Source organism: Hippopotamus amphibius, chromosome 2 (assembly GCF_030028045.1).
Source record: "Hippopotamus amphibius kiboko isolate mHipAmp2 chromosome 2, mHipAmp2.hap2, whole genome shotgun sequence".
Taxonomy (NCBI): Eukaryota; Metazoa; Chordata; class Mammalia; order Artiodactyla; family Hippopotamidae; genus Hippopotamus; species Hippopotamus amphibius.
The window spans coordinates 4,390,465-4,402,694 of record NC_080187.1 but is presented as its reverse complement, the minus strand read 5'-3'; the positions used below and the strand labels follow the sequence as shown (position 1 = coordinate 4,402,694).

General features: G+C 55.2%; 1 protein-coding gene across 1 annotated transcript in view; it reads left to right on the top strand.

The window, feature by feature from the left end:
• The window catches only part of CFAP77 (cilia and flagella associated protein 77), a 133,684-nt gene extending 130,823 nt beyond the window's left edge, over positions 1–2,861 (top strand). Inside the window, exon 6 of the mRNA XM_057725129.1 lies at positions 2,739–2,861. Within this exon, the coding sequence (XP_057581112.1) occupies positions 2,739–2,861 (123 nt within the window). The remainder of the gene's footprint in view (positions 1–2,738) is intronic.
• The last annotated feature ends 9,369 nt before the right edge of the window (positions 2,862–12,230 follow it).

Here is a 12,230-nt window from a genome sequence, read left to right as displayed (position 1 = left end):
CCATGCAGGGCCTTGCAAAGGGCCCATGAGTCTCCTGCACTGTTGGCATGTTAGGACTTGTGGGCACTTATTTTCCCAGAGGAGAGGGTCACGGCTTTCTGCAGAGTATCCAGAGGGCCCAAACCTCCCAGAGAGTGAAAGGTGCAGTTTTGTGTCCTGGAATCACCAACCCAATCTCCTCATCACCATTTTATTTTTGTTACGGGATTCTTTTTTTTTTTAAGATTTAATTAATTAATTTATTTTGGCTGCGCCGGGTCTTAGTCGTGGCATGTGGGATCTTCACTGTGGCATTCGGACTTTGAGTTTTGGCGTGCACGTGGGATCTAGTTCCCTGATCAGGGATCAAACCTGGGCCCCCTTCATTGGGAGCTCGTTGTCTTACCCACTGGATCACCAAGGAAGTCCCTTACAGGTTTCTAATAAGCTTCTGCAGCCCCCCGCCCCCTTGAGCAAGAGGCAGGGAGTCCACCCACCCCCTCCCGGACACAGCATGAGCGAAAGCTGTGGCAGAATATTCTGGAAGGAATCCAGAACTTAGTGCCCAGGAGTTAGTGAGTGTGTGTGGGGCGGCGGGTCGGGGGGAGGTGCTAAAGCAGAGTTTCTCTGCCACTGATTCCCGCTGGAGCCAACCCTGGACCACACTCTGCTCTGGGCCTCAGTTTCCCTACCTGTAAAATGAACACGGTCAGGTTGGATTCTGCTGGGCCCTCCCGTGCGCTGACGTGCCTGTCCTCCCCGACGGTGAGCACGGCTCCCTGCACCTGAGGTCAGGCAGCGCACAGTGTGGCTCTCACTGACCCTAAGCCGTGGCCCAGAACTTGGACTGAGGGGGTCTGACAGGGTCCAGAGGGAGGGAGCAAATGCAGGCCCCGGGGAACCAGGAGGTCACGTCAGCTCCGCACCCGTGTTCTCTGCTGTCAGGAGACCACTTTTGGGTCACAAGGCTTCTCCCGGGTGGGTGGGAGTCCCAGGCCACTGTGCTCCCCCATGGGGGCCAGAGTGTGGGACGCCGAGCACAGAGACACTCCCAGAAGTTCCTCCTGGCCTTCCCTCTACTTCCTTTTAATACCTTATCCTCTCCCGTCTTTCTCTTCTCTGACTTTTCATCACAGGAAGGCTGCCTGCAGCTCTGTGGCCTTCGCTAACAGCCCCCGCCCAGGGGTTGGGGCGGGGCGCGCCCGGGGCCTGGTTCCTTTTTTTGTTGTTGTTTAGATTATTGGGGTTTTTTAAATAAATTTATTTTATTTATTTTATTTTTATTTATTGGCTGGGTTGGGTTTTCGTGGCTGCACGCAGGCTTTCTCTGGTTGCAGCGAGCGGGGGCTACTCTTCATTGCGATGTGCTGGCTTCTCATTGCAGTGGCTTCTCTTGTTGCAGAGCACGGGCTCTAGATGCACGGGCTTCAGTAGTTGTGGCACGTGGGCTCATCAGTTGTGGTTCGCAGGCTCTAGAGCGCAGGCTCAGTAGTTGTGGCACACGGGATTAGTTGCTCCACAGCATGTGGGATCTTCCCAGACCAGGGATCAAACCCGTGTCCCCTGCACTGGCAGGCGAATTCTTAACCACTTTGCCACCGGGGAAGTCCCTGGCCTGGTTGTTGACCAGAGCCTGTGGCCATCCTGGGCGTGGGTCCTGCCTTATCCTGAAGTCACGGCAGAGCCTTCAGCCACTTCTGCCAGCCCCCATCGGGGCCACCACATCCCCTTGTGAACGTGAGCTGTGGGGGGCCCCAAGGCCAGCAGACACGTGGCCCCCTTAGCCTGGGAAACCCCCGCTCATCCTACCAGCCTCCCCTTGTTCCCCAGAGATGCCCCTGACTCCGGGGAGGTGGAGCATCTATCTGTGCTCACCACAGCCCGCCAGCACGCCACCAATTCAGATGAAACAGCTGCGTAACCATCGCCCACACTGCTCCCTGACCCGGCAAGAGTGAGTCCCCCTTGCTCACTGCGGTACCCCAGTGCCTGGCGCAGAGCTGTGCTCAGTTAATATGTGCGGCCCGAATAAGTGAATGAGTGAATGAACGGATGAAAAATAAACAAGCAAGCCTGACGCCTTTCTACCTGGTGCCTCCCTTAGCTCATCCTAAAAGAGAAATGCCATTGACCAGACTCCTCTGGCATTTGGAGGTGGGGACCCAGCAGACAGCAGGGGTTTCCACTCACCACCGTTTCTTGAGAGGGGAGGGCAGGCCGAAATACCGATTGCAGAAAATTTTAACATCAGAGGCTCCCACAACTTGGATCTGGCTCGGTTCTGGCAGGACTGAGGGTCGGCTTCTGGGGTGAGGGTGGGGGGTCCGATGGTCCTGTGGTGACGGAGCCACAACCGTGCCAGGAGGCCCCCCTTGGAGAGGGAGGCTTGTTTGGGGTTTTAATGGTGGAGAATCAGCCCATGAAGGATGATGCTGGCTGTGAGGGCCCACCGCATGGTGGCCCCAGTCATCCCAGGCGATACTTATCATGTGCACGTCGTCCTGGCAACGAGCTGGACAGAAGGAAAAACACGGGCACCCGGCAGCCCTGCTCTCGTGCCCCGTCCCTCAGTGCATCACCCCTCTCTTCACCCCACAGTGTGCCAGGACAGCACTGCCCCTTCACTTCTTTCCCTCTGACAGCGATTTTTCCTATTACTCTAAGATGGAAGCACGGGGCGGGCCAGGGAAGGAAGGGGTGCCCCCCGGCTGAGCCCCCAAGCACTCATGCCCACGGACCTGTGCTCCCTCTGTCCACAGGTGGGTCCCCATCTCGATACCTTCCCCACGGAGGCCGAACGCCGAAGAGCCTTCAAAGCCCACCGTGAAGAGTGTGCCGTGCGCCAGGGGACCCTGCGGATGGGCAACTACACCCACCCCTAAAGCCTTCTCGACATCGTAGAAAATTCTCTGAAGGACTCACCTTTCTTGCCCCAACTCACACATAAGACCCTCCCCCATTGTTCTGTGGGTTCCGCCCCAGCCAGGACCTCAGATTCAGGTCTCAGCTTAATTGTTTTTGGTAAAAGCCCCCCACCCCCCTTAGAGTTAGCCACACTCGCTTCCCTTAGCTCCAGGGACCCTCCACTTAGGGAACCCCCTGCTCCGGCAGGCCCCCCCACCCTCTCTTCTCAAGCCATCATCTGATAAGAGAAACCCAAATTCCAAGGCAGATTTTAGACTCTCCAGGCAAAGGGGGCCATTCCAAGTCTCTTCCCTCAATGGTTAAGAACCACCTGCGTTTTTGCTGCAGAAAGTGTGACAGTAACAGGCTTTGAAAGCGCTCATTTTATATTCCAAACATGAGCTTTAATTGCTCTTTGTGGGATGCCTGACGTGTCTCCACGGTGGTACTATCTGGGAACCTTGAGGGCAGGAAGAGCCCACGCTCCTTACTCGGAGCTGCCCCACCTCCGCAGCACTGGGCCAAGAGGGGCTCCCCCACCAGCACTGACCTTGGAAGGTCACCCTTCCCCCTCCCAAAAGAGAGAGCCCTCAGGGCTGAAAGTGCCCAGGCTGGGGCACTTCGCACCTCAATCTTTCTGCAGGTCCTTTGGCTTCTCCCCACAAATTTGATACCGATCTACTTTAAATTAAAAGTGCTATTTGTCATTCTCCTCTTGTGCCTTTATTTGAAAGCCAGTAAAACTACAATCAGGGTGAGAACCAACCTCAGATTCTTTAAGGGACTTGATCTTCTCCGAGACAGCTTGACAGCACCTGTACGAAGTCCACCGTTGACCTTCAACCTGGATCTCTCCCCAGAATTCCACACTCACTTATCCAACTGCCCCCTGGACATCTCTATTCAAGCATCTGGCGTTCATCTCAAACCGGCACAGCCAAGACAGAACTCTGGATTTTTTCCACCAAATTTGCTTCTCCATCCGTTTTTCCCACCTCATCCTTGAGACCACCCAGATGCTGAAGATGAAAACCTTCACGACTCTGTTTCCTTCACGCTCACATCCAATCCATCAACAAGTCCGTCCATATTAGTTCCAAAACCACCCTGACTCCTCCCATCTCTCCCAGTCCCCATCATCTCTCTGGAGAATTGCAGAAGGTTCCTGAACCCGCTCTCTGCTTCTCCCCACAACCCCGGCTCCACAGTTTGTCACCTGCCCACCCCTTCTTGTCATTTAGATCATAGCTCAAAAGCCAAGTCCCCCACTCAGGGAGTTCCCTGGTGGCCTAGTGGTTGGGATTCTGGGCTTTCACTGTGGAGGCCCAGGTTCAATCCCTGGTCGGGCAACTAAGACCCCACAAGCTGTGCGGTGCGGCCAAAAATAAATAAATTTTAAAAATAAATAAAATGAAATAAAATCACTACGAGAAATAAGTTAAAAAAAAAAAAAAGGGTAAGATGCAGCCTATGGGAATCCTCTGGCAGTCCAGTGGTTAGGACTCAGGCCCGGGTTCAGTCCCTCGTTGGAGAACAAAGATCCCATCAGCCATGTGGCATGGCAAAAAAAAAAAAAGGTATGAGCAAGTCCTCAACTCAAAAGGCCTTCCCTGGGGTAGCCCCCAGGTAAACCCACACCAACCTGTTCTATTCTCGGCAAAGCAACGAGCCCTGGTGTACTGCCTGTCCCCTCCTCTACAAGGGAAGTGGCACAGGATCAGGGGTCTAAGATCCCAGGGCCCGGACCTAAGGGTCTATGGAATGACCTGCTGCCTGAGTGTCTGCTCTGGCTCCTGCCCCACAGGCCGAGTGCCTGATGGGGACTGGCCATCAGCCTCGGCCAGGAGACACACCACAGATCTGAGCGAGTTTCCTGAGCAGCCTTCCCACCCCCAACACACGCATGCACACACTGCAGCTCCTTAGCAGCTAATTCCATAAAAATGCCCCCCACACTAACCAACTCCTGCAGGAATCTGGCTCAGCAGGGCCTTGACAGACCCCTACCCCATCCTAAGGGCCTAAAATCTCCTTGCCACCCCATGAACCAGACAAGCATCCCCACTGGTCTTTGCTAAAGCCACCCTTCAGCCTTCTGATCCCCCAGGAGCAGCGACCCTGGTGAGGGAGCAGGGGCGAGCACGAGGGGCCTGGCCACGGAGCAGGCAGCATTCAGGGGCACAAAGCTCAGCTCCACGGAGTAATTTCTGTGTGACCTCGAGTAAGTGTCCTAACCTCTCTGTGCCTCATCTGTGAGACAGGACCCCGACACACCACAGGAGGTTTCCTCAAGTGAAACCAGTTAATGATTACATTAAAGAATGTGTATAATGTGATTAGCACAGGGTCTGGTACTTTTAAGTAACAGATGAATGTAAATTTCTATTTTCTTCTGATTAATAAATCATACTGCAAAGGGACATCCAGAACTCTGTGAGGGATCAAGGAAGAGGGCTGGATGCTCAAAGGAAAAAAAGCCTTTGTGCCCAGATGCATCAGGAAGGTCAAGATATTTTGAACCCACTCTTTTGCTCTGAAATCCCCAGAGGAAAACGAGGCGGGGGTTACACATCAGGACCCGAAATCAGGCTCCACCCACTGAAGAGCAAGCAAAGATGCTATGGCAACAAGCAAGATGCTCCACTGGTCGTGGCTCCTCCAGGCCAGCTTTTCCAAGGACTGGACCGGGGGAAAGCACGGACTTGGCCAGGAAAAGCTACGGGAAATCTCTTCTGTCTAACCAATCACTTCCTGCCTCAGCAGCGGGCGGACCGCGTGCTGCGGGACTCGCGGGGGCCGTGACAGATGCCCCGGGAGCACACCTCCATCCTCTCCCGGAGTCCCCCAGCCTCTGGGTGCTCCCGGGCCAGGCTGGGGCGGCTCTCAGCAGAGTTCCTCAGCTCCTTGTCCTACAGCGCCACCCGCTGGCAAGTCCGCATAGGAGGCCGAGAAGGCTCCTGACCCTTTTCCCTCCCTGCCCCCTTCCCTCCCCCAGCTTGCGCCTTCCCTCCTCATTAATTATTTGTGCCCGCACAAAGCCCCAGGTCTGATTCCGGTCTGATTCTGCCTTCTCGGGTATCCTGTCGCATCGGCCAAACGCCTGTCCTCGGTCACGCTGACCCTGGCTGAGGGGGGGGACCTCCCAGCACGACTGGGGTCCCTGACTACCCTTCATGAGCCAGGGTAGAGTCCCTGAAGGCTCCAGCCTGCAGGGTCCTTAGGGATCATCCGTTAACCTCCCTCCACCACCATCCTCCCCACTTCACAGATGGAAAAGAGATGTTGAAGGAGGCCTCAGTTCACTTAATAAGCCAGCTACAGGCCAGTGACCGGTCCACTACATGCTCTGGAGCCCCCCAAAGCACCCCTCAATTAAAGATGGGCAGAAATAGGGGGATCTCAACTTTCCATCCCAAGTCGTCCTAATCACGTGCCAACAAATGCCACGTGAGCACGGCCGACGCCAGAGATGTGGCCTTGAGCCCCTGCTTTTGCTCATTTCCCTGCTGGTTGGCATTTGGGAACATTCTACCTCCTGGTTGGGTTTCGTGGCCAAACCCCACCAGAGATTTAACCAAACAAAGAGGCCCACGTGTACTGTCTTCACGAACCACAGGGAGGCAACTGGTCTGGACCCTCACCCAGTCAGCTTGAAATTCTCAGAAGGACCCTTGGAGACGGGAGGAAGGCGGTGCCCCTGTTCATGTGCACTTGGCAGGAGGGGGGAGGAAGTGTGGGCCTGGGGTGTTGAGACAGAGCCTTTGGAAACAGGACTCACAAAGCTGGGAGGGGCTTGAGGATACAGCCAGTCCTGCCAGAGAAGACAGAGGGATGTAGTTACCTAGCAGCCAAACTAGGACTAGAGCAGACCTCTTGGCTGGTAGGTCCAGCTTTCTTTTCATGCTGAACCCTCACTGACTTCAGTCTATTTCCAGTCTATTTCTTTTTTTTTTTTTTTTTTTTTTGGCCATACCATGCTGCCTGTAGGATCTCAGTTCCCCAAACAGGGACTGAACCTGAGCTACGGCAGTGAAAGCACCGAATCCTAACCACTAGACCACCAGGGAACCCCCAATTCCCAGATTTTTAAAGTAGATCCCAAACCTCACTGCCTCTCTCATTACCACTCTGAGTCTGATATAACCAGATAACTAACAATTTTCTCAGCCAGAAGAAGGGAGACGGGGTTCTAGAGTCTGACATCGTGCAGGATTTTTATCAGGGATGGTAGCAATGTGCCAATGGAGAGTGATGTCTGATCCCTGCCTGGCAAGGGGCTTCTAGAAGCCAGAAGAGAAAGCACTGCTCATAGGACACAAATCCAGTCCCGGGAGGTCCCTGGATCCAGTTAGAGATGGCTTGGCTTTTTGGTTCATTCCTCCAAGCTCCCCAACTAGTGACGGTTTAGAACCACAGATTTGGGGGTGCAGAGCAAGCACGTGCATGACAGAGAGCAGACCAGCAGCTCAGGCACCAAGGTGGGCCTGCATGACAGCCACATCGGTCTGTTTCCTATCAAAACCCTCTCTTGCCTTTATCCTTCTGGACCAAAACAGTCTTTCTGCTGCATTTCTTTTTACTTAGGAAACGCTTTGATGCTTGAAATCATCATTAAAAGCAAAAAAAAAAAAAAAAAACTAGGTTGGCTTTTTATACAGGTTCCTAGAACTGAATGCAGGCAAATTATAAACTTGAATTCACAAATGGGGAATAACCTGTGAAGGGGAATTTAGGTTGATGGGTACCACGGTGCTCTGTGAGATCCGTGCATGGGGGCCATCCTGTCCTACCCCCTGTGACATCCCCAGCATCTAGCACAGGGCACCGTATGCAGGACAGACTGTGTGTTTACAGGGGAGGAAGGAAGGAAGGAGGGAGGGAGGGAGAGAGGGAGGGAGGGAGAGAAAGGGAAAGACAAAGGGAAGAAGGGTAAGAGAGAAGGGAGGAAGGGAGGAGGGAGGGAAGAATAGAGGAAAAGAAATAATATGTTCTCTTTCTGCTTTCAAGAGCTCCATGGGGTTTTTAAATAAACAAACAAAAATGACTGAGAACAGCATGACCTTGAAACCCACAAACTGTCCAAATCCTTGTCTGGCCCATCTGTTTGCAGAGAGATATTAGCACCCAAGCTTGGCCCATGTCAGCCAAATCCCTTGCCCCCTCCATGTTAAAAACTGGTTTTGGTAGGAAAGCCGGGGCACAGGGCAGGGCGGGGGCTGACTTCTCCATTGGGGGCCCCCACCTGCCAGAGGAAAAGCCCTGGCTATTATTCTCAGTAATCGTGCTATGAAATGCATAATTGCAATTCTCCAGGACCCCAGCCAAGGGCAGAGTCCTCACAACGACCAGGTGAAGTGGGCAACACCACCCCCATCGTACAGCCAAAAGACACAAGGCCCAGAGAGCCTCTGCTCAAGGTCAGAGCAGTGCTGGGACTACGGCGAGGCAGACAAGGCCCTGGCCAAGGGTGCAAACCTTTTGACTCTTCCTCAAACTCAGTAACCAAGACGAGCAATATTTTAATGCGATATTTTAAAATCAAAATTTTAAAATCTCTAATGGACAGAACAGCAACAGGCTCAGTAGAGACTCGCGTGACGCACCTCACCTGCCCACCTTCGCCCCAGCCCTGGATTCTAGGGCCAGGGTTCTACTTCAAGTCTAGCAGATTCTGGAATCCATGTCCTCAGCCACCACCACCCCGCCAGCATTATAGGCCCTTGGCCCCAGCTACTCAGAACCTTAAGGATGGCATTCAAGCTACAATCCTTCATGAGCAGAGAAGACCCCAGGCCCATTCTCGAAAAGCTTTGAACACATCTCCCCACGTGACTCTGTCTGCTAAGCCAGTGAGCAAAAGTGGCCAAAACAGGACCTCTTCCATGCTCAGGGCTGGGGGGCTGAGTGACATTCAGTAGAGAGGGGGGTGGGGCAGGGGGGTAAGGACGTTGCTATAAGAACCATGGCTCAGCCAGAGGCCCAGGCACTCCCAGGCCCATTCCTGACCCAAAGCCAAACCCAAGCCAAGAGCCCCAGGTGGGGCAGAAGGATGTGGATTCTACAGGCTGGCTTCATAGCCGGCATGGGCCTCTCCCATCCTTCCCTCTCACTACAAACCTCTGATGTTAATGTCTTTGGACCAAAGGGAAGGCTGAGGTCCAGGCCAGAGAGATGAGCTGCTCAGTGTGGGAGCAGGGCCAGAGCCCAGGCCTTCTGAGGGCCAGTCCCTGCAGCTGCTTCCCTGCCCTGGAGAAGAACAAAGGTGCCTTCTCCATTGGTGTCGCTCACTGAGTGCTTGGTTTGGACCCTTCTAGGGCTTTGGGTTCATTGAGAGACTGAAGGTTTAAAAGAAGGCAATTTCAAAGGACTGGATGGGCAGGGGCTGGCATTTGAAGCTAGAGGATTCAAGAGAGGTGGGAGGCTGGGCAGGAGGTGCTGGAGCCCAGAACAGGGGTCTGGGTGCTGGCGTCCTGGGAGCCTGGTTCTGGACGTGACCTCATGTCACTCATTCCCTTTCCCTCCCCAGAGTCCTCCTAGTCTCTCCCTTCCCTGGGCAGAGGGGAATGGGCAAGACAGCTAAGGTAGAGGGCTGGGGCTCAGAGGGGACAGAGGGGGAGAGAGGTCTGTCTCCCGCCGTGTCAGTGGAGCTCTCTGAGATTAAGTAACTTGCCATGGTTCACGCTCCGCTTTGTTGAACCTTCTACCCCTCCAGGACCAACCACGCTCCTTTCTCAAAGGGAGGGGTGGATCACGCACCCAGGACGCCTGGACGCTTAGTAAAATGCCAATTCCTGGGCTTCTTCCCAGCTAAAGAAGAGCCCAGGTGAATACACACAGACCGCTTAGGCTGTGGACAGGTTGAGATGCAAGAACCATCCCCTGTGATGGAGAAAAGAGAAAGGGGGAGGCACAGCAGTGGAGCTGGAAACCCCCAAATACGAATAAAACAACGTTCGCGAGAGAGGGCTGAATCCAAATTCCAAACGGAATCAATGCCATAGCATGTTTTATATCACAGCAGACTATGATAATTCAATACTAACGATAGTCTAATAACAATCTGCTAATATTCTTGGACTCTAAGAAGCACCGAGAAGCCGGCTAGGGCTGCAGGAAATTCAGATTCTTGCCGTCTTTTCCCCCACCATAAGAGGTTCGCTCCCCCACGCTTACTCCCCGCCTTCACCCCCTCCAGCTCTGATACCCGTGGGCACAGTGCCCTGAGCCCATGGGAGGCACTGCTTTCGCTGGGCCCGGGATCCAAACCCCAACCTAAGACCCCAAGGCCAGGAAAAGTCTTTGCTTCGACAGATGCATGTCCGCCCAGGGCAGAGCAGGGCCGGGACTTGCTTGCGGCTTAGTCACTTCCGCGGATCCTCGCCTGGGGCGCCAGGATCTCTAACAGGCCCAGGAGGACCGGGCCTGTTGACCGAAATTGGGACCTTGGGGTTCAACGGGGGATGAGCTTCTTCCGGAGATGCGGGTGCAGGCTGGGAGCAGGGGTGCGGTGAGAGAGTGGACGGGGGAGCGGAGTCTCCAGAGGCGCCCGGAGCGGAAAGGAGGCCCAAGTTGAGGGCTGGCCGGGAAGGGCAAGGGCAGCCCGGGGGCCTCGTTGATTTATGCTCCCCCCCAATCAAGCAAACGAAAATGAACCTCCGGCCGGCTCGGCCCCGCCGCGGGAGGCGCCCACTGCAGCGGCCGCCGGGCCAGGGCGGGGGCCTGTCGGCTCGCGGCCCCTCGGCACCCGCCCTCTCGCCTCCCGACAGCTTGCAGCCGAGCCGGGCCCGCCGTCCCCGGGGAGCTGCCCGTCCTTGGCCCCAGCCCGGCCGGCGGCGAGGCCGCTTCCAATCTGCCGGCAGGCTCAGGGGGAGAGCGCGGGGAGCCGGGCCAGAGGCCACCGGCGACCTTGCCCGAGGGAGAAGAAAGTTTCTGCTCCGCCCGGCTGTGCAGGGTTCTGCGGGCCGGGTCTCGCGTTTGGGGCACTCGGGCGCCTCACTATTCCGCTGCGATCTCAGACGCTGAGCCCGACACGGGGCCGGGGTATTTTCTGGGGGCCGTGGGGAGGGGCCAGGAGCGCGTGGCCCACCTGGAAAGGCCTGGGCTCCAGGCGCAGGGCGGTCAAAGAGCGCCTCGGCCTCAGGGGGCCCGGCTGCAGGGGCGCGGGCTTGGCTCCCTCTGCCCTTTGACGGCAGACCCGGGCCACCATCCCTGGGGTAGTGTTGAGAGGATCCAGGCCCCGGACGCATTTCAGATCTGCCCACCGCCCTGCGCCCCAGCACCGGAGGCCGAACCCAAAAAGGCACAGAACTAGAGCATCGCGGTGGAATAGGGGAGGGTGGAGGGAGAGTTATTCACAGTGAAAAGACCGTGTTTCTAGCGCTGCTTTGAAAATAAATCCTCGGGCGAGCCCTGGCTCCGTGTGAAATGAGAAGCCGTTTGCAGACGTCTACACTCGCATTCAGAAACTCTCACGGGTTCCTGTTCAGAGGTACAAAAACACTTGATCCCCAGGACACGCGCCACTGGAGAGGCTACCGGCTGGGTTGGGGTCCGTTGCGCTGCCTCCCTCGGGCCACACGGATTTCTCAGGGTCCCCCTAACCTCCCAGACACGATATGCCCACGTTTTCCACCCTTGCCCCCCACTGAAGCCATCGTCCTGGCCCTTTCTAGGTGCAGACACCAAGCTTTCCCCAGCCCCCGCCAGGCCCGCGGGGTCCAAAGAGGTCAGTGAGAGAGAGGGTTGCAAATTTTCCTACACGAAAAACATGCAGACCCCAGCGGAAACACCCTAAAACAACGTAACACATTAAAATCTCTTCTCCACACACACAGTTCTTTTTCTCTGGGTTTAGTCCCTTTCTGTCGCTGGAGGAAGAAAAACCGGCATGGGGAGGAGGGAGGGGGGAGAAAAGGGATCTTTGACAGCCTGGAGGACGAATAATTTGAATAACTGTGGGAAAGTGTAGGGGAAAACTTAAAAAAACCTCACCTCCCAACCCAGCGGCAGCGGCAGCCGGGCTCTGCACCCCTCCCGCCGGCCTGTACCCCCCTCGGCTAATCACCCTCATTAGGAGCCTCATCACCGGCCTAATGAAAGCAAACCGTGTGGAAATCGCCGGTAAACAGTTGGGTCTGTGCTGTAATTAATTCAGTGTCTCTTTTAATCAAACTGAAAGGAATCGGGCAGCGGCTTGCGGAGCCGTGACATCACCCCCAAAATCGGCCGGAGCCAATCAGCGTCATCACTCCGGGGACACGTGGGCGAGTCCCCTTTAAAAAAAAAACACAACACAACGAGAAAAAAAAAAAAAACGAAAAAAAAAAAAAAACCCAGCCCCAAAGTAA